The sequence below is a fragment of the Podarcis gaigeae genome, assembly GCF_964106915.1.
Source record: "Podarcis gaigeae genome assembly, chromosome: 11".
NCBI lineage: Eukaryota > Metazoa > Chordata > Lepidosauria > Squamata > Lacertidae > Podarcis > Podarcis gaigeae.
The window spans coordinates 64,252,918-64,278,346 of record NC_139687.1 but is presented as its reverse complement, the minus strand read 5'-3'; the positions used below and the strand labels follow the sequence as shown (position 1 = coordinate 64,278,346).

General features: G+C 48.2%; 1 protein-coding gene across 16 annotated transcripts in view; it reads right to left on the bottom strand.

Annotated features, from left to right (window-relative positions):
- UNC13B (unc-13 homolog B) overlaps positions 1–25,429 on the bottom strand; it is a 156,312-nt gene that overhangs the window by 105,967 nt on the left and 24,916 nt on the right. For 6 of the 16 annotated variants that reach the window (XM_083702528.1, XM_083702512.1, XM_083702523.1 and 3 more), the window contains exons 4-10: positions 24,963–25,080; positions 23,689–23,812; positions 20,934–21,007; positions 19,451–19,508; positions 7,337–7,372; positions 1,303–1,525; positions 589–714 (exon numbers count right to left, since the gene is read on the bottom strand). In XM_083702528.1, the coding sequence (XP_083558654.1) occupies positions 589–714; positions 1,303–1,525; positions 7,337–7,372; positions 19,451–19,508; positions 20,934–21,007; positions 23,689–23,812; positions 24,963–25,080 (759 nt within the window). The remainder of the gene's footprint in view (positions 1–588; positions 715–1,302; positions 1,526–7,336; positions 7,373–19,450; positions 19,509–20,933; positions 21,008–23,688; positions 23,813–24,962; positions 25,081–25,429) is intronic. The other 10 variants (XM_083702524.1, XM_083702514.1, XM_083702516.1 and 7 more) reach the window with 4 other exon arrangements.

Sequence of the window (25,429 nt, the reverse complement as noted above, 5' to 3'; positions counted from 1 at the left end):
TAATAATAAGCTATTACACTAAGCACACAATAAAGTGCATCAATTAATTAAATTTGCAATGTGACAAAACAACAAAACAGGAAAAACCCATTATCTTACTTGTGGTTTATCGCTAGAGGTAAATAAATTAAAAACAACAATCATGTTGATAAGGCGCAAAATGAGGAACTGTTCCAATTATTATTTGGGGTTACTTCCATTAACCATGTGGACAGCACAAACAAGATTATGATGGGCAAGTCAGAGTTGAAAACATGAATCCTAAAAACTCTAGCTACAGTATTGACAGGACAATTAGAAACCAAAGTAATTATATGAGGATAAATTAGATAGATCTAAGATTCTAAAGGCCTAGTTTGGAGGAAAGCTAATGATTTGCATCAGTTCTCTCTTTAGAGGGCTGGTACAAATGTTCAAGAGAAACAAAAACCCAGTTGAAACAAGAGAAGCAACAGAAAACAGCCAGCCGGCAACTATACTTGGAAGAGGATGAATTCATGCAAACACTGATAGCCAGCTCAGGAACCCCAGCAGACCAAAGCCACGTCACGAGACACGGACACAGAGGCTTCGGAGAGGGTCACCCACCTATCAGACACCTCTAGTGAGTGGCGGCTCTCTAATGACAGCTGGCGGCTTGTCATTTGACTTGACTGTGATGCAGATTCCAGGTCAGTTCGGCCACTCACAGTGGAGTCTAAGCTATGGCGCCTTCTTCAAAAAGGCAAGGAGACGTTGGGAGACGTGAAGGACAAGAGCAACACAGAAGGTTCAAACAGCTTAGCATTGTAAAATGGAAAGTGAAAGCAAGTGTGTGGCGTGTGGGACTGGTGGTTGCGCAATCATGCCAGGAGTCTGGATGGGTGAGAGACAACGGAAGCCAAATCTCAGCAAGAGGGGTATCCTGAGGGTCAGCACGCCTTGCAATCTCAAGTGAAACTGATCCACATATTGTCAGTCACTCTTGGTCTCTCAGGGCGACAACCTGGGGATCCCAAAATTCCACAGCAAAAAGAGCTGCTTACCACCAGCTCTGCTTCGCAAGGAGGAGGCTCAGCTGCAAAGCTCTCTTTGCTCCCATTGGGCTATTCTGGGGGGGGGGGCGGGATCCGTGTCTGGCAGCTGTTGCTCACTGCTCTTCTGTCACCCCTGAAGCAGCAGAATGGCTTTTCTTTTAAGAACCTGACCACAAGATAGTCTGAAGCAGCCAGCCCCAGTCTTGGTAGCTTACGGTGAGTTTCTCCTGCCAATAAATTTGTGGTTGGGGAAAAGAAAACGCCCTGGTTCCAAGGGGGTACCTACCTGATGGCTGCTCGTTCGTGGTAATCCAAATCATAGCCGTGCAGGGACTCCACACAGCACTCTCGGGGGACCCCCTGCTGCTGCAGGCGGGAAGCCACGGGGAACTGGTGCACCGAAGCATTGGGCTGCGAGGTGGTGTGGTACTGGGGAGGAATGCTGTTGCTGGTCTCACTGCGGTAGTCGCTGTCTCTGTCATCCACAGCACTATCATGGTCTTCAAAAGCTAGAAGACAGGAGAAGGTTGAGCGCGTCTCCCAATCCAAGATCGGGACACTTCAGACAAAAACACCTTTCAAGCGAGCTTGTTTGCCTTACGAGACAAAGTAAAGGGCAGCCTAAAGGAAGAGCTTCTTGGCTTCCCAGGGAAGCTGCTCACTGGAGATGCAGGGTTGCAGGAGGCAGCACTGCCCTGCTTCTCCCCTCTCTTCCTAGACCTCTTCCAAGGAGCCCTCAGCTAAGCAGCATCTCTCCAACCAGGAATGGGGAGGAAGCATTAGTGGAAAGGACAGTTGTGGCACATTTGGGAGCCAGGAAGGAGAAAGCATCTGTGATGGTGCATTGAGAAATACCTTGTGTGCACAATTGCCAACATTTCCATTTAGGAGTATTTTAAAAGGTGGCCACTGAAACAAACAACAAGTAAACATCGCCCAAGGGGAAAGGAAGGACACTAAAGCTCTAGCTTGAATGGCAGCTCCATCCCTCCCAGGAAGTTGCCCAGGGCTGGGGGGCAGAGGGAAGGGGAGCAGGAACAAACTGGCAGGATGTGCTGGCAGGTTGTTCTTGCGAGTGCTCATGCTCTGCCTAGGGTGATCACAGCTTAAGTATTTCTTTTTTGGTTGACAAAGTGGGAATGGTAAGGAGAACTGGCAACTTTTGCAGAGCTCAAAGGAGGGACTGCAGGAAAGTCACTACGCAACATCGACCCACAAGCTACAACCACCACCGAGCAACGGAGGGAGGACAATCTAACAGAAGCACTGTCTGAAGAGGGCAGATCTGAGCCAGGATGCCGGACGCCTCTTCCAGCATCCGCATGGTATAGTTGGCAGCTCCTCTGCCTCACTTGAATTTGTGGTCTGGAGAGCCCAGGCAAAACTGCCCACCAGAAATGGAACAGGGCTTGCTTCTTACAACCCTTTTGGTTCCAGACTCTCTTCCATTTATTCAATATAAGGGCTAGTTTCTACAGAAACAAGCTGTTCCTTGCCCCCCCCCCCCCGCCCAGCCAGCCTGCTCCTCCCCCCGACATAAAGTGGAATTGCAACATGCATCTTAATAAGGAAGAAAAAACAGAATATGAAGCATCCTTAGCCAAGAACAACTTCAAACAGGCTTTCAACTTCTCTGGAGTAATTTGATTGTCCATGCTGGAAATGACACCACCTCCTGCTTTTTAAGCTGCCTTGGGTGGAAGCATTCTTGCTCATCTGCTAGGGGAAAGGGCTAATTTCAGTACACTAAAATTTCTGGATTCACATGAAGGTGCTTATCTTGGCTGTTTGGTGGAATATAAATATAAATGAAGAGCAATTATCAATTTCTCTCTCTTTCTTCAAAGGAGAGACGAAGTCCCTTTCAAAAGTACATCTGTATCTGAGCAGGCAACCAATGTGGCAGAACAAAGTACCCCTTGAGGGTGTTTCTTGATGTGCAAAGGAAGGGGCAGTATCCCAAAATGAGACCACCACCTGAAAGCCCAAAATGTTCCTGGTTTTGCTCCATGTTTGCTTGAGCAGGTTTGTGAGACTGAGAGAGAAGCTGCAGCAGTTGAGCCATGGCTCTCCACCTTGATTTCCTGGTGAGAGTGAGCCTGGGGTCTTGGTCTGAGTGCTCAGTTACAGCTCTAGAACATCATCCCAGGCAAACGTCCTGCTCCTGGGACCATCGCCACACGGGAGTGAACAAGAGCTCCCGCTCATGCTCATGGGGTCCCTTGGGAGTTGTTTTAAAAGGACTGTGCCTTCAGCAGGTTTTCTAGGAGGCCATCTCCATCATTTGATGTGTCACCTCAAGGGGGTGATTTTCACTGCTAACCCTGATCTGATTTAAAGTGTGGCTTCCTGAAGAAGGGTCTTTGAGCATGGTGGCATCTGCCATGCCATGTGGAGCAAGCCCCCTGCCCCTGGAAACAAGGCCTGTGTCAATAATGTTAATTCTTTCCGTGTCTTTCCCCCTAGCTAAGCATTTTCAGATGAGCGGTACTGACCCCTGAGCAACCACAGAATTGTTGTTGTTTTTTTTATTAGGAGGCTATGTTGTTTTATTACGTACTGTATGGAGGTTTTCTTTTTTAATTCTTGAGTATATTGTTTTGGGATTTTAAAACAGTCAACTAATGTGCAAGTTTACTTTTAAAGAAACACTAGTATGGGTATTTTAATTACATAAGCAAATGTTTGAGAATAGGTGACAACACATCACCATAACTGCAAGGAGAGGAGGTGGAGGGGGGCTTCACCAAGAAGGGCCCCCCTGTTCCAAGAAAAATAATCTAACGTCTGTGGTGTTGGGGGGGGGTCTCCTACATGGGAGGGAGATGCAGATGTCATAAAAAGCATTTCAGGCACTACCCTGAGGGGCAGGAGGAGGAGGAGGAGGAGGGTGGAGGGCAGTGAATGAGAAACCCCACGCGGAAGCCAATTGCATTTTCATTCCACAGACAAGGCAGAGTGACAACAACTTCCCCAACCACCTCTGGGTGTGCTGCTTTGATTGATTGATTGATTGATTGATTGATTGATTGATTATTGATTGATTCTTGATTGATTGATTTCATAAAAAATTATGTACCGCTTAACTGTAGAAAACCTCAAAGCGGTTTACGAAAAGAAAAGAGCAGAAACCAAACTGGATGCTTTGTATTTTACCAGTGCCTCCATTCTGGCTTCAAAACAGTCTCCCCCAATAGAAGAATCACTGAATTGTCTGACGCTCAAGCCCCTGTCTCCACCAGCATCTCAGGCCAGGCAAAGACTTTTTCTGCCCTCACCCCAACCTGGATGAACAGTTTCACACAAGCAGCTCTGAAGAATGAACCAGGTCTGGGGAGGGGAGAGAGGCATGCTCCATTTTGCGAGACCACGTGGTATTCATGCACAGTCTAGAACGAAGAAGGGCTCAGAGGCTCACATCCCACAGCGGCATGTTCACCAGGGTGCTACTACCACCTAGAGTCTGGGCTGGGGGAAGAGAGGAAGCAAAGAGAAAGAGGGATGAAGAGGTTAGAGTAGCAACTAAAGAAAGGAAAGGCCCCTCCAAGCAGAGCTGGAGGGAGAGGGAATCCCAAGTCATTTTCTAAGCGCAAAGCATGGCTCTAGTCTCAAAATAGTGTCCATTTTCACAAGCCCTTTGATTTGTTGTGCTTGAGTTTGTGTCTAGCGTGGGGTCCCTTGCCACTACCACAGGCCTGACTGCCCAGCTAATGTCTGCATGAGGAGGATGAGAAGCCAGGCAGAGGAGACAAAACTTACAGGCAATGTGTTCTCAAAATAACTGACAAATCAACAGTGTGTGTGTGTGTGTGCAAGCTTTTCTACAGTCCAACAGTTTATTGATCCTGGAACCTTGCCAGCAAGCACTGGAACAGCACTTATTGTGAGAGGGGCTGGCAGAACATCTTCTCTTTAAAAGGTCCAAATGTCTCATGAACAACAAATCTTTGAAACACATTTCACAACACAGAGGCACAATGCAGCGAGATCTTTAAAAGGTTTACGGGGAAAGACAGTCTTCTGCTCATATTAAAAGGGCAAAAGGCGCTGAGTGAAAAGAGAGGGTGGCTCTCTGGCTATGACTGCCCTATTTATTATTATTATTATTATTATTATTATTATTATTATTATTATTATTATCATCATCATTAAAGGGCTTGTGAGAATTCTATGGCCAGACATTTACGTCTTCTCCCACTGCTTCTCTCCAAAGCAAGGGAAGGCTGCCTTTCACATGGAAAAGGAGACTGAAAACCTAATTACTCCCCCATTAGCCTTTAAGAAAGGTTTTCTTTAAAAAAATTCCCTCCTGAAATCCAGGCAACTGAATGTCAAGGTGGGATGAGTGGGAGAGCTGCAGTGTGAATGTGAGTTTTAAGCGTCTTCTCTTCCACAAGAGAACAGCAGGCATTCAGGATGAGTGCGACTCCACACCAAGAGCCTTGTCTCAACGTGGCAGTCCACAAAAGTAGATCCTGTCAAAAAAGATAAGAGCTTCCCCAGAAATAGAGGGCTTGCCCATTCCTCATCTGATGTTTGCTGGAAAAACAGAAGCAGCCTGCCCTCTACCTCCCCACTGCTGCTGCCACTTGGGGGAAAATCTGCTCTGCAGCGACAGAGGCTACTGAACGGGCTGCAGGACATTTTGCACATGCCCCCCCCTCCCATTGTACTGAGGAAACACTAGCTGGGAGAAATCTCCAGCAGCTCCAGGGAACCAACGCTAAACTCACAGCACCTCCGAATGCTTTGCTTCCCTGCTGCTCCCCGGGGAGATGAACAGAGTGGCTCTGCACCCCACGCTTGGCAGCGGAGAGGGGTCTGTTGCTGCCAGAGAGGAAGATGGGGGCATCCTCTCCCATCACGGACACTGCTGGGGCTCCGCTGAGAGGTCTGGCAGAAAACCTGCCTTCTCTCCCGCAAGCAGGGGCACTTCTGATCCCAGAGGGTGGAAGAGAAGGACAGAAACAAAAGCGAAGGTGCATATGGGCACACCCTGCATTAAAGCCTTGCGCAGAAGAGGCCCACTGGCCAAGCCTCGTGCCACCCGGGACCCCCAAGGTGCACACACCTGGCAAGGGGGGGTTTCAACTCCGCAAGCCTCTTGCTTTGAGATCACCAGTTGACAACAACCTGTTAGAGAATTAATCCTCCTCCTCAACTCAGCAGAGCAGGTTCCTCGGGAAACTCCCAAAGGGCCAACGCTCTGTATTAATGGGGACACCGGTGCCAGGCAGTGTAGAGGAGACAGGCACAGGCTCCTCAGCACCAGCAAATGTCACCGCTCACAGGGCTTCGCATCAGAGTGGCCTCCACAATCTGCCCACAGCACCGAGTTAATCAGCCCAGAGGGCGAGGTTGGGATTATGTGATCTCGGGGGGGGGGGGGGACGACTCCTCGACTGCGAGATTGTTATTCTTTGTGAAAACCTCTCACTGCTCTGCAAGGTATACGGGTAGGAGGAGAGCACGCCTGTCACTTTGGCGAATGCCACACACCGATCTGACTTTCAAAAGAGCAAGCGGGAGGCAGGGAAGGCTGAGCCTGCTGGCTTCGTCCCCCCCACCCTGGCATTTGAAGGCCCATCTGGTGGGAAAGGCACAAGTTTCTACTCGGAGGAAGGTGGCAGGGCAAGAAAGCAAAGCTTCGCCCCCCCCCCCAACCCTGGCCCCAGAACACTCCTCATGGTGCAATTGGGCAACACTGGGAAACTGAAGCTTCACCAAAAATTTGCAACATGGACAGGTCTCTTATCTATCTGAAAAGGGGGGAGAGGGGTCTAGAGTTAATGAGGAGGGGCACATGACAAACAGAAGGAGAAATGCATACAAGCACTGGGCACATGAAGGAGGACCAGGGATGAATCCGGTTCCCCCGGGGGGAGAGCAGCATTTTTCCTGATCCTGAGAAACAGGACACACTCTAGACCTTTCCTGGTGGATTAGCAGCCTGTCCTTTTATGCTCAATAGCCATTTTTGTTTTTCGCAATTGGGAACAAAAGCGACAGAGCAGCTTCTGCTTCTCAGACCCATGGCAGTTGCTGTGTTGGGGGTTATCGGGGACGCCCCGTTGCCCACAAAGGCACCAGGCAAGAGAACATCCCTATTCTAAGGTACCATTCATTAGTTCACATTGCAAGGGAGAGGCATGGTAGGATGGGCACACACAATAACGGAATTCAACAAAGTAAAAAGTAGCAGAAGGTCGATTGCATTTCACTCTTATGCATGAATACCCGAGATATCCTCAGCCTGGAGCATGGGGAAGCAATTCTGAACCGGAGAACTAGAAAGAAATTATTATTAAAGTGTTACATACTCTGCTCTTCTCCCCATCCGAAATAACTCCAGCTGCCTGCATGCAACAAATGGAAGCAAAAAATAGGAATGGAAAAAGCATAGATAAATATGACAAGTGAGAAGGATTTGATGATATGTTTGCTGGGCAGAAGCTTAAAATTTAAAACATGTTTATTTTTGCCATGACAATATCCTACATTTTTCAGCAACTTACCACCTGTTGAGGACTTCTTAACTTGTGAGAAGATGGAAAATTGTACATGAATATTGAAGATTGCCAAGTCAATCTTTGAATTAATGGACAGCCCATCCCTTAAGCAGACCCTGCCCACATTAAGCAGGTCACTGTACAGCCATTCATTCAGCAGAAAACAACACTCTTTTTTTTAGTGAAGTGTTGAAATGGCAAATCCACTTGTCCAGTGTCACCATCTTAAGGAAGCCCCTTCTGCCCCAGTGCAACACCCCTTGCACTCGTTCCATCTCCCCACCCTGATCCCTTCACCTCAGCCCCCCCCCCCAAGTCCTCGCTTTTCATTCTCCCACCAACTCATGACCTTTCTGTTGCCATCCCTACATGAGCATTGCCTTTGTGGGGAAGCTCAAAACATTCAGCAATGGCCAGCCAGAGCCCAGCAGCGCTTGAAGTTAATTGAAAAGTCATGATAAACCTATTCTCTACGGATTTGTCTGATCTACTGCCAAAGCCTTCGGAGCTATTGCTCATGTGGTGGTGGGGAACTCCAAAATTCAGCCGGGATTTGTGTGCAGCGCTTTTCTTCTCTTCATCCCAAGCCCACCACCAAACACCAAATGATGACAGTTCCTTTTAGGAGTAAATTAGACAGATCAAAATACAGATCCTGGGAGGAATCTGCTCTGTGTACCTCCATTGTGAAAACTGGCCCTTAATTTCTAACTCTGCCTTCAGGGAGATCTCCCGACACAGTTTAAACCTATTCATAGACAATTTTCAATTGGGGTGAACCCTAAAATAAAGAGGGAGGTGGTTCTTTCATATTTTTTTCTTTGTGCCAAAATAACCTTACAGAAGTGAAAATAAAACCTATGACTGAATGTTATCACAGTGTGAACTTTTTATTACTCCAATTACCACCACTATTTACTACTTGTAATAGTCTACTGTTTTTGTTTGCAAAGACACCATCTCCAATACTTATTTTAAATTTAGATTTCTCACCAAGGGTCTCAAAGTCGTTTCCCGGAACAGAAATACAGATTAAAAATCCAGATACAATTTTAAATCAAAACAGCATGAAAAAATACAGAACTGCCACCTCACTTCCATTCCCTGCTTCCCAACACAGACCCAGGCCTTAAGGACCCTCCACTTATGGGCTCCCTTTCCCAGGGAATATTTGCAAGTATTTCTTATGCTCTCTTGAAAGAGCAGCTGCTTCTCTTCTCTTTCCTATGGCCCAGCTGTTTTTATATGATGTGCTTTTCGAGATTTGGCAAAAATGGACAACTGGAAGACCATTCCAGGAACTGGCAGGGCAGTATTTCGGCAGTGGCGGAGGAGAGGTGGATGGTCCTCCTACTCCCAAACTCCTGGCATGTGCGGATCTGGAGCAACAAACCTGGGTTGGGAGAGGCTTTACAGGAATCCACACTGCAGGAAACTAATGACTTAGCACACAATTGGAGCATGAGCTTTTCATCTTACCGGGCTGGATCAGCAGCAAATATTAATAGCAGGTCTGTTTGGTTTGGGGGTTTCTTTAGGAAAGGGGAAGGAGAGGTTAAAAAAAAAATGCTTGCTTGAGCTTTTTATAGGTCACATAAATTCACACAACGATAGTAAATTGTTTGACAAGTCCTTCACCAACACGGAGTCTTTCATCTCAGCCATGTCACATTTTAGTAATACATTTGCCAACACCCCAAAGAGCCATCACAAAACATTTAACAAAACAAGGCTGGGGAGGTTTCTATGAGCAAGTATCTGACAGCCCAGGCGCTATTAAATTGGTTATTGGCTTACTAAACTGAGCCCCTGGTTTTCAACAGTCTGAAGATGGAATGCATCTGTTGGGTCTGTAAGGTCCAGCCAGGCCTGCAATGGCTGGATTCCTCAGTCTCACAAAATGAACCATGGAAGTGCTAGTCTCTTCTTCGAAGCATCTCATGGGGAAAGAGATCCCACCTTCTGTGAGTCAGCTGAACGCACAAAGCCTCCTTAGGCGAAATCAGGCTGCTCAGCTCCCCAAGGCCTTTCACAGCACTGCCACCCAAAATCCTTTTCAACTGAGCTGCCAGGAATCAAACTTGGGAGTTGCCACTCAGCTGTGCCCCAGCTCAAGCCCGAGTTTGAATCCAGAACTTTAAACGCCTTGACTCTGGTCAGCAGCGGCTTCCCCACCCTCCGGGATGCACCAACTTTTCTCTTCCTAGCTGGACTTTCCCCATCCTAGTCAGGCACAGAAAACATTTCTCATCTTTGCCGCTCTCCTCCAAAGCCTTGTGATGGCTTATTTCCCAAAACCCTGTGACTAAAACTAAAAAGTTATCGCATAGCACGACTTCCCAGCAGCACAGGAAGCCAGCTGGACTGCCATTGATCCCACATCTACACTTTTATAACGGGTTGTGTAGAAAGCAAAGAGGAGACCTTTGAAATAAGGGTCTTCAAAGCACCCAGGGCTGTTTTGTTCCAGCCACCCACCCACACGCCAGCGAGAGGATCCTGAAGACACGATGTTCCTTTGAGTTTAAAAGCTACAAACCAGCCACACAAACCTCTGCAGAGAAATGCCCAAAAGCATCTCTGTCGCTAGTCCAGCTTGCAAGAAATACTTCTTGCTTCCCTCTCCCGCTTGGCTAAGGCCCCCTTGTAAAATGACTCAGATCTTCTGGAGAGACCAACACCTTCCAATTAATGCTACAAAGAAGGCTCAATGGTGCCAGGATCGGGAGGGGAGCTGGGAGAGACCACAGCAAAGGCTGGAGGCTGTGTGGAATCCAAAGGGCTGAACGCTGCTGCCATGTTCCCAGAGAGGGACTCTCAGAAAACTATCATCTCCCTTTGTGTCTTGAAGCTGCGCCGATTAGTCATTCCTCTCTGGCAGCCGAGGTGGGTCTGTCGGAGCCGCAGGCAGAGTGCAGGCAGCCCCTAATCAAACTTAACAAGCAAAACCTGCTCACAGGAACACAGCACAGCAGGTCTGGAGACAACTCAGGTAGAGAAGGCACACAGCCTTCCCAAATGAGCTTCAGCACCTTGCCTCATCACGGCTGCAAGAATACCCGTTTAATCCGACAAGCAGCGGGAGGCTTCCCACTCCCTTTTTTCCACGGAGATTAGTGGTCTCTGAGCACACCTAGGTTGCATTTCTGCTTTTGGGCCCTTCATCAATCACTCGTCGCCTGGGCTCCTGGGGGAGTTTATAGCTGACGTAGGTCTGAGTCTGGCCAGTATCTGGAGGGGAGACCGTCTGTGAAATTTCCCACCAAAGCACGGTGCCTTCCAGGAGGGAAGAAAAGCCAGGTATCCTTGTAAATAAACAGAAGCTACAAGCATTGGAGTTATCAGGGATGTTCATCGTTTCACCTAACAAACAGCAAGCGGGTTTAATCTTTGCCAGGGCAGATGTTCTTCATACGGCAGAGGCTTTGCTTCCTGGCAGCTCCTGACCTTCCTTCCAAGGCAGCCTCTCTCACTCAAAGCACCAGCTCACGCCACCAGCTCATCCTAGTATTTAGTTGAAATCCAGCTGGTGGGGCAACAAAAACAATTCTGCACCTTCGTCTATCTTTTTCTTGGTCGGGAGCGATCTTGCCATCTCTGTTGCCCTCCTCCTTCTCAAACCGTTGGGCCACGGCTAGAGCTCTCAATGAGTTGGTGTCAGTCATCTCTTGGGCAACCGATTCAGCTAAGCCTGTTAACTGCTTTTTGTAATTCACATTAGCTCAGAGCTTTCCCCCAATTAATCTACCTGCTTTAGGAAATTGATTCTCCGTGGTCCACCAGCTATTCCTATGGGAAACTGACAAACACAAGAGTTTAGTTCTCCATCACTGGCTTAAAGGTTCACGGGTTCAGGAAAGGGGGACATGGTTGGCGCTGAGCCTCTTGGGCTTGCCAATCAGGTTGGCATTTTAAATCCCCGCGACAGGGTGAGCTCCCGTTGCTGTGTTCCAGCTTCTGCCAACCTGGCAGTTTGAAAGCACACCAGTTCAAGTAGATAAATAGGTACCACTGCAGCGGGGAGGTAAATGGCATTTCCGTGGACTCTGGCTTCCATCATGGTGTCCCGTTGCGCCAGAAGTGGTTTAGTCATGCTGGCCAGCCGACCTGGAAAGCTGTCTGTGGACAAATGCCGGCTCCCTTGGCCTGAAGCAAGATGAGTGCCACACCCCATAGTCACCGTTGACTAGACTTAACCATCCAGGGGTCCTTTACCTTTACCAGTTCAGGAAAGAATCAGAGATTTGAAGGTGGGCCTAGCCTGACCCAAATAACTCTACATAAGAGACTTGGTGATCAAAATGGCCACTTTATACCTCTCTAAGAAAGCATTATGGTGAAACTGTAGATCAAATTTTGGCATTTTCCTAATACTGTAACTCAAGGTATATGCCTCCTACACTTATATGCCAATTTCAGGAGCAAAGTAATCACTTTCATGTCTCTTTTCATCTTCTATGCAGAGATACCTTTCTTCTTCTTTTAAATACCTTTTAAGGTTAAAATAGTTAAGCCTTGGAGTTTGTAAAACTGATGGTGAGAATGCCCAAAACTCTGTGACTTACAAAAAGGGTCTTATGTCTTTAAAAGGACCTCTATGCTGGGTGCCTGAAGAGCTCTGCAACAAAGAGAGTTTGGGGATTCTGCTGGGCTGAAAAGGATTCACCTGGCCATCAGGAAAGCTCAGGGGGCATCGGTGCACCTCTCAGCCAGACCCCAATTCAGACACTGTGCTGATCCGGATTATTCTGTAAATCATGTTAGCAGCCGTCATACTACACAGAAGCATCTGCCCTCGTCAAGACTGATTTGAAAGAGAAGTTCAGCACTTGGTACTGGCTGATTTTGTCTCCCTACCCCAGCTTCTGCCACACGGCAGGAGAGAGTGTATAGCCTACAGCAGAACAAGTATCTTGCTGACTTGGCAGTGTATTAACCTACATCTGCCATGCCATTCACCTGCTTCCATTCCTCTCCAAAACACCGGGCAAAGTGACATACTCAGGAGAAGCAGAAAAAGCAAAATACACATTATTATTTAATAAGCATCAATAATAAGTGCATTTCAAGCACCCACAGACAATGCCACATCCACTACGATGCCTTTGGTGCTGCCTCCAATGTGGGGCTGAGGGACTTATGGGCAGGACCCACAAATTAGCAATGTGGCAACAAGCCACAAGAACAGAAGAAGAGCCTGCTGGATCAGGCCTGCCCTGCGCAAAATGCACAATCAAGACCTGTGCGCAAGAGCCCTCCTCTAGCCACTGGTATTCGGAAGCACTGCAGGGCCTTCTCAGTAGTGACTCCTGTGGAACGGCTCTTACTGTCAGAAAGTTCTTCAAAAGGTTTAGGTAGGCTATCCTGTCTTGTCATTTGAATCCATTGGTTCAGGTCCTCCCCTCTGGAGCAGCAGAAAACAAGCTTGTTCCATCTTCCATGTAACAGAGCTTCAGATATTGGAAGCTGGCTATCTGATCACCCCTCGGCTATCTCTTCCCCAAGCTAAAGGTTCCCAGGTCCCTCAACCGTTCCTCATAAGGCCTTGGTTTCCAGGCCCTTTATAATATTTGATGTTTTTAAGGATGTTCTAATAATAATAATTTTATTATTTGCACCCTGCCTATCTGAATGGGTTGCCCCAGTCACTCAGGGCGGATTCCAGCATATATAAAAACATAATAAAACATTAAACCTTAAAAAGATTCCCTATACAGGGCTGCCTTCAGGTGTTTCCTACATGCTATATAGTTACTCATCTCCTTGACATCTGATGGGAGGGTGTTCCACGGGGATACTTGATGATTTAAAAAACTTCCAAACATCTGTATTATTTTTGCCTTTTTTGTTGTCTGCTTCCCTGGGCTCTTTTGGAAGGGAGGGTGGGGTAAAAAATCTAATAATGAGCAGCAAAGTAACAAGAAATCTATCATCTGTCTGCAGAAGTGGAAGAATGCCTACCTCTCACTGGAAGAACTGAAGAAACAGCCAAGAAACAAACCACCGTGGCCAATATTGCCTATCTATCCCACTGCAATAAAATGGGCTGCCTCAGAAGCCCTTTTCCCCTGGACAAAAGGCGGCTGGGAGAGGACCTGCCAAGGATTCTTCAGTGATGGACTGCATCCAGCCCAGACTTCCCAAAGCTGGGTTGGGCGACACCTGAACTATCAATGTGCTCCTGGAAGTGAAAGGCATCACCTGGCTGCCATGGGAGCCCCCGGGCAAACGGTATCTGAGTGCAGCAGGCATTGTTAGCCTTCTCCATGACAACCAGATGGCTGTGCCTTTCATAACAAGGAAGGGAGGTGCCATCTGTCTCTACAAATATTGGACTCTCCACTTAATTACCCAACCACAGAGACTTCATTTGGCACATGGATGTGGGGGGAGTGGCACTTATTTGTTCTATATATTCTTCTCCAAACAGTTACACCATTTGGGACCATGGAAAATCACTCAGCGGCAGCGTCTTTGGCTCTCTGTGTTGGAATCTGAAGATTCACGGTTTGTGCAAAGATGCATTCCCGCAGATGACAAATCCTTTGCTGAGCACAGTCTAAATATTGGCCTTCAATACTGGGATATCACATTTTCCTAACGTCAGAAGCAGGAGGTTTCGTCCGTCAAATTCTGATACGTTCCACACCAGGTGGTCTTCCAGCTGCTACATCTGTGCTGTTGAACAAGGATCAGAGCACTTCCTGGCCACAGCAGGTACAGATGGTGGCAACTCCATGCCATGCCACTGGCCACCCAGTTTTCAAAAGGCAGTTTCAACGCAGCCACTATCTGGAGTCTCAAAAGTCAGGAGCGCAGAAATGAAGTTCAGAGGCTCTGAGCATCTTTCTGCACCATTTTTGTGTTGTGAATAACTGAGTGGAGAAGACAAGCCTGCAAGAGTGGGAAGATGACTCACTGCAGATTATAATGGAAGTTGACACCTCCAGAAACAAGCACGGATTGGAAATCCCAGCCTTCAAAAATGCTAAGCGGTTCTGACAGCCAGTGCATTGGCAAACTCAGAGTAACCGAAGATCATGGACAAGCCCCTGTGTAAACAGCTTTTCCTGAGGCAAGCACCAAGAACACTCACATGTTACCGCTGTCCAAAGTGTATACATGTATATTTAATTTAGTAAAGGCTATGTGCTTCATGGTGCTCCTGAAGACCGTTCCTTGGACCAACTTCTGCTGGTACAGGGAGCCTGCGCACTCTTGAGACACAAAAAAACCCTTCACCCAGCAAACAGAAGTTTGCCAGTTCTCTGACACATGGATGGTGAGATTGGATGCAAAGGCAAATCGGCTGAGCCACTGCAAACAGAAGCCTAGTAGCAAATCAACAAAGCAATATGAGCTGCAGAGGGATTCAAGCTGCTAGAACCGTTCATCCCATTAGATTCGAGAAGGGTCACTTGCAAGAACCTCTAGGAAATGACGTGGGGCAAGGGGAGGAAGACCCCCCCCCCCCGTTTTTCCTCAGCCCTTCCGCATCCCTCTCAGGTTCCTCCACTGGGGTAAATCTGCAAAGACTTTGGAATTCCCTCCCTAGAGACATTAAACTGGTTCCCTCCTTGTCCTTCCACCAGCAAGTGTAGATTTTCTTCTTCCAACAGGCTTTGGGGGAAAGGACTGCTTCCATATGCTTTATATATAATGTTATGGGGGGAGCGTATGCCTGAGTCCCTTCGGATTCCTGGATCCAGCAAGGATTCAACTGAAGTAGCCAGGCCAGCTTCCAGTTAAGGATCCCCTAAGTATGGGTCATAAAGGTAACAAAGGAAGTGGCTCTGTGCCAGAGCACAAATGCGTGGGGGCCCCTCCCGAACTCGCCGGTAGTTAGGAGGACAAAAGCCAGAGTTGAGGTGCATGTGAGCTCAAAGCTGGGAGAGGCTGGAGGCTGAAGCCTGGGAGAGAGAGACATGCTTGATTTCTGCTGGAATCCAAGGCTATGTCTATGGGAGAAGCAGGACCCTCTTGGATCTACAATTCTATGATTCTACTAATGCGGCAAGCCCCATCATCGAAGCCTCAGGTCGCATATATGTGTAAATAAACCATATATCCTAAAGACACTCCCCCCCCCCCCAGTCTCTGCTGTCCCTCATTTGGAGGAAACTGAGCCCTGGGGAAGCGCCTGGAACCTCCGGAATCTGGCACTGCTTGGAGATTGGGGTGGCATGTAGCAATATATATAGTTTTAATTCTACCAGTGTTTCATTGTTTTTAAATGCTTTCTTCCCTATGATTTTAGCTGCTCTTATTTTTATCAGGAAGCCACATTGAGTCAGAGAAAAAGGAGGTGTATAAATAAATATATAGTAATTATAATAATAAAGGCCTCAAACATGTGCTGCCATTGCTACTGGTCTGATCAGTCCATGAACAGAATATGTTGAGATGTGTGCTGTACACTCAAACAGGTGAGGGCACCCTGGGTTGTGGGTTAGCAGAGGCTGCGGCTGCCTGCACCTTTTCCCATTCGAGGAGGGAGGAAGCCCCTTGAATTCTGAGGGTGAAACCCAACATGCGCAAGTCCCTCTGGAAGATCTTGGGAGCGTTCTGCACATAAGCCAGCACCTGCTTCGGTGAGCAACAGAACTTTCAAAAATAGGTATTTTAAACCTAGAGCAAAAACATGAAGTTGCTTTGCAATCTGCCAGTTGGCCTCTTCTCTCTCTGGCAAACAGAAGCGATTTTCTAACAAGATGTTTCCAACTTCTTCTTTTTATATAAGATTAAGACTATTCACACAGCAGGATATTTTTTTTTACCACTGAACAGCTATTTAAAAAATCAGCTCCATAACCGAAAATAGAGATCCTGCGCATTAGCCGCTTCAGAGAGCATTGGACCTTCCAAGCGACATGTGAGGTCAGTTTCCTGGGCACTCACGGCTCCTCTGCAGCAGCCCTGCCCTTCCTTCCTGCCCTGCCCCTGTTGTTGCTCCCGCAAAGCCTTCTGCTAAGCTTATTTAGAGAAAGTACAAGCATGACATTTCACTTATCATTGCACGATGCATTTATCATGTTGCAAACGACCAGCGTGGACAGAGCAGTTTCTCAATGTCCTCCTACTGGCTAGGGAGGAGATTCTTCCGGGTGCTAAGAGAGGCCTCAAGACCTCAGCCTGAGGATTCCTCCTGGAGAAAAAGCAGCAGAAAACGTCCAAAGACTTCACGGTTCAAGGAATGGTTGTGCCAGATCACAGAACCATAGAACTGTAGCATTGGCAGGGCCCCCACACGGAGTGGTGCATTTTCAAAAAATTAAATTTGAACGATTTGAGAAAATTCCAACATCTAAGCAATAAATAGGCCAGCTATTTAAAGTATTTAACTTTTTACTAGAAGCAGATTATAATGGCGGACATTTGATAAAACCAAAATGGGAAAAAGAATTCAATTTAATCATATCTAATGAAAAATCATAGAATCGTGGCGTTGGAAGGGACTTCCAAAGGTCATCCAGTCTATCCCATTGCAATGCAGGAATCTCAACTAAAGCATCCAGGACAGAGGGCCCTCTAACTTCTGCTTAAAAACCTCCAAGGAAGAAGAGTCCACCACCTCTGGAGGGGCTCCCTTCTAGCAGCTCTTACGGTCAGAGTAACCTGAAGCCATGAGTTCGAGTCCTACCCTCCAGGGCAGCAGAAAACAAGCTTACTCCATCTTCCAAGTGACGGAAGGGCTTGTATGATCTAGTTGAGATTCCTGCATTGCAGGGGCTTTGACTAGATGACCCTCAGGGTTCCTTCCATCTCTATAATTCTATAATTGGATATTTACTGACATTAGGAGGTGCATTTCAATGCTCAAAAATACAGTGGTAGCTTTGGATACAAATGGGATCCGTTCCGGAGCCCCATTCGCATCCAGAAGTGAACGCTGCCCGCGTCTGCGCGGGTCACAATTCGCCGCTTCCGCGCATGCGCGTGACGTCATTTTGAGCATCTGAGCATGCGCAAGCGGCGAAACCTGGAAGTAACGCATTCCGTTACTTCCGGGTCGCCACTGAGCGCAACCCGAAAGCGATCAACCTGAAGCAACTTCAACCCGAGGTCTGACTGTATAGGGAATATTTTGTGACCATGGCTTTTAAAATAAGGAAACTAAAAGACATACACCCCTCTTAGTCTGGGCTTCTCCATCAGTCTCAGCCAAGGAATGATGGGAGTTGCAGTCAACCACAGCTGAAGGGCAAGGCGTCTCCCCCGACTCCCTGTTCCATCATGCAGGCCTTTCGCAGCGGCTGCGGAGAGCCCGGCGCACAACTGGATGGGCTTTTGTCATGAGCTGCGAAGCTTGGTCCTGTGCCCGCTTGCCATCCTTAGGCCTAGTGAGGATGATCTCCAGCCCTGCAGGGCTTAGAGCTGTGCAGCTCAGTTGCACTAATGCAGTGAACTGCAAGCCCTTTGTCTCTTCTGCTCAGTCACACATGGGCTTTAATATGCAATTAAGTCAATGTCCTTCTCCAAATCCTGTGCAATCCAAGTCAGTTAAAAGGGGGGGGGGTCTCCCTACACAAATACTTGCTTTTGTAAAGTTTCTATGTAAACAACTTAGAATTTTTCATTCCTATTAAGTGGTATAAAAAATTAATAAATACTTGAATAATGAGTTTATACAATGCCACTCAGTGATATTAGAAAAGTAATTAAGCTACTAGATATTTAATTTGCTTGTCCAGCAACAGGGTAATTAACAATTCCTAATGTTAACCTTCTTGAAGAGAGCCTCTAATCAGCCTAGTGGATAAGCAACCGGCAACATGTAATACTCTGAATACCAAGTCTTACCAGGTTTCAACGGAGGAGAGCAGTTCAGATATGCAAAGCCTTGGAGATTGGCACACCACTTAGCAAGGGAAAGCTGGATCTGTTCCGTTTTCTTTGCTAGCGTTTAACAAAAGCAACAGAACTGCCCTCACCCCTTCCAAGCCCTGCATCCAAATATCAGCACCACTTGGCAGGAGCTGCAGCAGCTGAGATCCCCACAGGCCCACATCTCCCCAGGGCATGGGGAAGGGCTGGGAATAGGGGCTCCCTGGCCTGCAGAAGGAGCAGTCGTTGACAATGGAAGCATCTGACAGTGACCCACCATTAGAAACAAATGGTGGCTTCCCACCATTAGAAACAAATGGCGGCTTATCTCAAATGAGCAGCGAGCAAAGCTTGGCTTACAGTTCTGATTTGAAGGAAAATATCCCGCAAGTGCTGCTTCACACATCAACGGTAAGACAGGGGGTCTCGCTTCTGCGCTCCAGTTGGGGGCAGAGTGAAGCAGGCAGGGCTGAGCATGGGTTCTCAGTCATGGCAAACCATCGTTTACTCCATGCTGGGCTACAGAGAAGCATGACCCAGGCCACTTTTGCTGATGCAGAATCAAGGCCCCTAGAACGCTTCCCGCTTTGCATGCAGAAGGTGGTTATTTATTTTGGATGTTATGCTCCCATTTCCACCAGAAAACTCAGTCTTGTCCACACACTGAAAGACACCTGGCCCAAGGGGTCCAGTTTTTTGAGCAAGAGAGCAGCCGTTCTAGCAGGCAGTCCACTTCGGCTCCCATTGCCATGCGACACAGGGGGGGGCCTGCAGTGGCCAGCAGAGGCTTCAAGCCTGACCAGACTTGCAAGGCCAAGAAAGGGCTTGGCAAGGGAGGCTTCTGCCTCTGTCCCACAGGCCCCCTTGCACTGAGACATGGCACTCTCCAAACCACAGAACGAAGGACAGGCGAAGACCATGTCTGAATGCAACCACCAAGAGAGACCCAGACAGACAGGGCTGGCACAGGGATCCTTACTGCCAGGGTTCTGAAGTACTGACAGCTCAGCAAACACACTTTGTTCTACTGCAGAAAGAAAGCAAAGCCCGACAACCTACTGAAGGACGGAAATACGGAGCGACTGAACATTTCTCACTTACAACACTGGGAGGCAGCAGTGGGCAGCGGCTGCTTCTGGACCTCTTCCGCAAAGGAATGCTAAGGGGGGAAATGAGGAGAGATGAGGAATGCAGTAGAACGATTTTCAGCAGACAGGGGCTCTCTCATTTAGGGGCACTTTTCTCCTCTTCCATGACATCAAACACTCCCCTCTCCCAAAGAAACATTTGCCCTGTTTCACGCCACCTGCTCCAGAGTCCCCCTTGGTTGCTACAAAGCCCCAAACACTTCCCCCCCCCAAGTGTTTGCAATCTGAGTTTGATTTCTCCTGTGCAGCCCTGCCTAGATTTGGAACAGGACTGGAAATGAAACAGAAATGAATGAGCAGGAACTGGGACTCTGGTGGTGCCAAACTTTGTTGTACAGTTTTTACACTGTTTTAATCTTTGCTGTCAACCGCCCTGCGCTTTGGGTAGGCAGAATATAAATGGTTTAAATTAAATAAAAATGCAAGGAAGTATTGAGGGCGCAGGGTAGCGCTAGAACAGTGGTCTTCCGCCTTCTCAGACCCAGGGACCAACCTTAAACCCACAGGTGCATTGGGGGAGCCATTTCCTTCTGCATTTGCTGTGCCCCACCTTAGATCAGGCCACTTCTTGGCAATGGGTCCCAACCCACCAATAGAAGACCAATGGCCTGGAAAGCTGTACAACAGGCAGAAATCCTGCCCCCACCTCTCCCACCTGCATGCATGCACTCTGCAGAGATGAAGCACAACCTTGAGATTTCTTTTTAGCCAATGCAGCCCCCGGATTCAGTGGGCTTTTCTTTCGTTGCTAAACGGGAGTTTCCCTTGGAGTCTTGGTTACCTCCCCCCCCCCCTTCTTCCCCTGTATTTCTAATAAATAACTGCAGAACCAAAGAATGCCTTCAGTTAGCCTGTCGCTTTCAAAAGTGGTGGCTCGTCTTGCATTATCCGATGGTGCAATGGAAAGTCAGCCTGCACAGCTGGCAGGGTGGGAGGGTGTTCCACAGTGCGGGTGCCACCACCGAGAGGGCCCTCTGCCTGGTTCCCTGCAACCTTCCTTCTCGCAGGGAGGGAACCGCCAGAAGGCCCTCGGGAGATGGACCTCAGTGTCCAGGCTGGGGGTGGAGACACTCCTTCAGGTATGTTGGACTGAGGCCACTCACTTGCCACGTCCGATATCCTCTCCTGTAAATGAACAAATGCTCTCACCCCCACCAGAAAGGGCAGCCAATTCTCCCTGGCACCTGGCCTGCTATGCATGGGGAAGAACAGTCCTAGACTAGCCTTCCTCCTGCCTGTAGGAATGTCTGCTCAATGGGCAGCTTTCCAGCATAGGGGAACCCGGCTGAAATCACAAATTGTGCAATCCAGAGCCGGGTATACCATCTGACCTTATCCAGGTCCCCAGAAACCCCCTATGGGCATTTGGCCAGACTCCAGCAAGAGGTCCCAAGGCAGGAGTGTGCATGGAGCACAGCAGAGCAGAGCGTACCCACCTCATCATCTTCCTCCAAGGAGTTTATCTGCTTTAACTTCTGAGTCCAGTATTTAGCTTCCTCTTCCGGGATGTCTGCAAGACAGCAGAATAATCAGGCGTCTGCTCCCATCCCCGTTCCCCAAAATATATTTTATTATATGCATATTCTGCTCCGACATGGGGGCCCCAGAAGCTTCCCACCCAATTCCACAGCTGCCCAGCCTCAACAATGCCACAGAATCGGGAGTCCCAGAACATCCATAGGGCCAGGCATGTACTTTTAAATTCAGAGCATGCTTACGCAGAACAGCACATGACCAGGGATGCTGGTTCAATTCAGAATAGAAACAAAAACCACACACACAGCTGTAAAAACAACACGGCTTTCTTGGGCTCGTTGAGAACAGAAGGAATGGTGGACAGACCCTTGCGAGCTGCACAGTCAGATTACAGAAACGGAACTGTGTCAGCAGGTGAGGCAGGTGCACACTGCCAAGAGCCAAGGGGAAGGAGGAGCATGACTTCCTGGCCAAGGGTGGAGGCAGAGGAGGGTCAGAACAATGAGGGCGGCAGCAACAGCAGGCACGGTGTCAACAAGCGCTAATTAGGTTCAATTAATGTTTCATACTTTCCCCACTTTTCAGATCAGACTGAGAAACAGGAGGCGGCAAAGCACAACCGACTGCAGAGGCAAGGCAGAAAAAACAGCTGTGGCCCAGAGGTCTCCTTGACTGGAAACCCCGGAAAACATCACAAATCCAGCGACATAAAAGTTAAGTCTCTTGCTGGCTTTCCCAATTCCAGAATGTTTGGAACTCTGATTAAGGGGGGAAAGGAAAGGCAGGGAGGCTGGAGATGAAAAGAGAAGAACACAAGGGGAAGCATGCCTGTGCCTCAAAAGCAGGTGATGGAACCATGCGTGCCTGGAAAATCTCCCAGAAAACTCTGGCAGGTTAAGTTGGAAGCCGAGTGCTGGGCCAGGAGAGACCTCTTGCACTCTGCAGGTACCCCAAGGAGGTTTGGGACTGCGCAGAGCTCCAAAACGTCACCCCGTCCCCATTAACCCAAGCGCCTCTAACTCAGTTGTCCCCAACATGGAGGTCTCCAGATCTGTTGGACTACAACTCCCACCAGCCCCAGCCAGAACAGAGCTAGCTTCTGACATGCCCAACGACACAGTCAAGAACTCTGCTTCAAAAAAGGGATGGAAACCTCGTCTTCAGACGTGTCACATCCTGGCTTCAGGGAGCCATTCTCATAGCATGCTTCTGGGCATCTTATCCGAGATAAGACGATTCGTTTCGCAAACACCACCGCAAGCATGCAACAGCTCCACACCAGGTCATTATATTCTCTCTGTCATCAAAGAAAGCCTTGAGCAACTTTGGAAATGGCTTGTGGGAGAGCTTTTTAAGCCATCTGAACCCAAAGCTCACTCCATGAATATAAACATGCCGAACCAAACACACAGGTATACCGCTTCTTCCAAGTCCATTTTATCACATAGGAGAGGAGCACTTTCACCTGGGAAATGAAACACAAGATTTCTAAATATATCTTTCCCCCCCCCCGGGGGGGGAATGGTGGGATATTGCTGTAGAGAGAGAAGTGATCTCATACTCAAAGTTAAAACGAAGGACAGTGACTGAGGTGGGACCCACAACACTAAAGCTCCTTCGACACTGATGCAATCTTTATCCTGAGAGCACATCATTCCTGCACTGCCAGGAACCACAGAAGGCACATGGCCCTGGGATGCTGAGGCTGGAAAGGGTCCTGCTTTTTGTCCCGGAGAGCATTCACCGGTTCTCAAACTCCTTAAGCAGGAGTAGCCTTCTCCTATTTCCTCAAGTATGAAATTATAATAGTATCTGAAAAGCATCATTGCACGTTCTTGGAAGATATGGCTCCACTACAACAGCAGAAACCTTTCCTGGAGAGGGAGGCGCACAATTCAGACTATTTACAACTTGTGCACCGTTCTGAACAGCTAAGAGGCGAGGAATGTCCCACTAAAGGAATCATTTTTGAACCAAACTATGCCTGTGTGGCAACAGCTGTTACACTGTACAAAGAAATAGTCCATTAAAACGGGCATCCCAGGTGGCAGCCTCAGCGAGGCTGCTTTGGGGGGTGCATTTCTTGGCCTGCAGTTTGGGCCCTGAAGTGGGTATTTGGGGGGGGGGATTACAACGGCCGCAGAGGGGATTCCTCCCCAGAAGCAACACAAGCCAAATTGTGCCCTCTCTCCATCTCAAAGTTTGCTGAAAGGCCCCACCGCCACCACAGACACAGGCAAACCCCCAAATAGGAAGAGAGTGGACTGGCCCTCCTCAAAAAGGATACTACTGTTACTTGCATTATTTGCAAAATTCTCTGTTCAGAATTACCAATAATACTTTACGAAGAAATTCAGAAACTGTATAATAGGGGCTGGACTAAAGGACCTTCAAGTTTCCTTCTATTAGTTGCATTCAGCAGTCTGGTGACTCTGAATAAAGATTACTGGTTGCTAGGCAATGTGAAATAAGCACTCCCCCCCACACACACACACTTATGGAAAATGCTGTGTTGCAAGGAAACCTCAGGGCTCCAAAATTGTCCTCCCATATACAGCACCGTAAGCCTGATTTAATTGGCGCGAACTCCTGGAAGGAAACCACCACTAAGAAAAAACCCTCACGGTGGACCCACATCAGGGCAGCAAGAAGGAAGACGAGTCTTTGAGTTTCACAGAGGATGATGGAGGACGGCAGAAAGTCATTTGCACTCACCGAAAGGCAACTCAAATCTTGTGTCCAACAAAATCTGATGAGGTGTTGGGTTTTTGGTGCCACAGACCTCATGGCCCTTCATCAAGACCTCGGCTTCCAGGGTAGACCACTCCCCAGGGCCCTCCTGGAAAGAGAAAGGGCATCAGCAGCTTCACCAGAAATATCTCCCCATCCATCTTCCCACTTTTCTCACGTCTGTTATTTTATCGCCCCATATGCAGCAGGCCCCAAAGTGCTGAAAGGCACAACAACATGCATTTAGATAATTTATAAAACACACATCACAAAAAACTGTGGCCACATACAAAAAATAAATGTAAAATTAAAAACTTTAAAAATACATCAAATCAATTTGCAAAACCGTCTGACTAGGTCCCCCCTACCCCTGCAAGAGGGAATTGATATGGCAACTCCAAACCACATCAGGAAATGGTCTGAACTTTTGGAGGAATTCAAGCATCTACAGAATACGTCAAAGAGACCACCGGAGTGCTGTTGCTGCTACAATTTATTTACTGCTGCTTTTTGGAAGTCCAAACGCCCCCAAAGCAGTAAATCATCTATTAAAAACAAATATGTATACTGTAGAGAACAAGCCGTGTGCCGCTGAACAAAATCCTGCTCATTTGCTGTGGCAGAATTACAAAACGGCTTTCACCTGCAGACTCAGAGCTTGAGACAAACCATCCTCTGCAGTCAACAGAAACCCTCTTGGCCTAAATGGGCTCTGAGAAGAACCACCAAGAGGTCTGCTTTAATTCACGGGCCTTTCTTTTTTTAAAAAAATAAACGAACAGCAGCGTTTCTACTTATAGCCTTAGAAGACAGTTCAGAGTGTGGCGCAAGATTACTTTTCCTTGCATGCCTTAAGCGCTCATTGTGCCTGGATCAGTTGTGACTGAAGTCAAGGGGTGAGGGGAGCCTTAGAAATGGATTCCATAATTTCTGGGTCTGGCAACAATGCTGGGTGGAAAAGTATGCAGCATTTCCATCTCCTGGCTGGGTCGCATGAGCAGTCCATGCTAGCCTTTGCTTCAGTACAGATGAGGAAGGAGAGAGAGGCCAGAAAGACTCCACATGTTGCCGGACTCCAACTCCCATCAGCCCAGCCCAGACACTCAGGGACGATGGCAACTGTGATCCAACATCATGCTGGATACTAGGCAGACGCAACCAAACGGCACAAGGAAAGCTCTTCGCCATTTCTTCACCGCCACCCCAAAAGTCCCAGGGGGGCTGAAGAGGTCTACTCTCGGCTCTGAAGGTCTACTGACCTCATCCGACTGCCGGATGGCCTTCAGCTCGATCCACACTGTCCCAACCATTGTGTCCCAGATCAGCCCTTTGTTCCATACTTCCACAATCAAGCCCAGGTCCAGGCGGCTGATCTCGCTGCAAAGGAGGAAAAGAGACACAACACATAAGCAGCTGCGGGGAAACTGGACCCACACCTTCGCCTTTTTTAAAATGTCCGTTCTGATTGCTTCCCAACCGACTGCCTTGTCCCTGTTTTGATCTGAATCGCAACCATCTTTCAGCTGCAGGTCAAGCCAGACCAAGAGGAGGATCTCCTGGGATCCCCCAGACAGGAGGAGGATGACCAGCCTCTCTCTGGCTGCCAGCCTTAGCACAGACAACTGCAGAGATGCATTTCGGCCACTAGAGGTCTATTCAGGACCACAAGTCAAAGGCTGCTGGGCTTGACTGCAAGATGCTCCTCTAGCCACATCTCAACGCACAA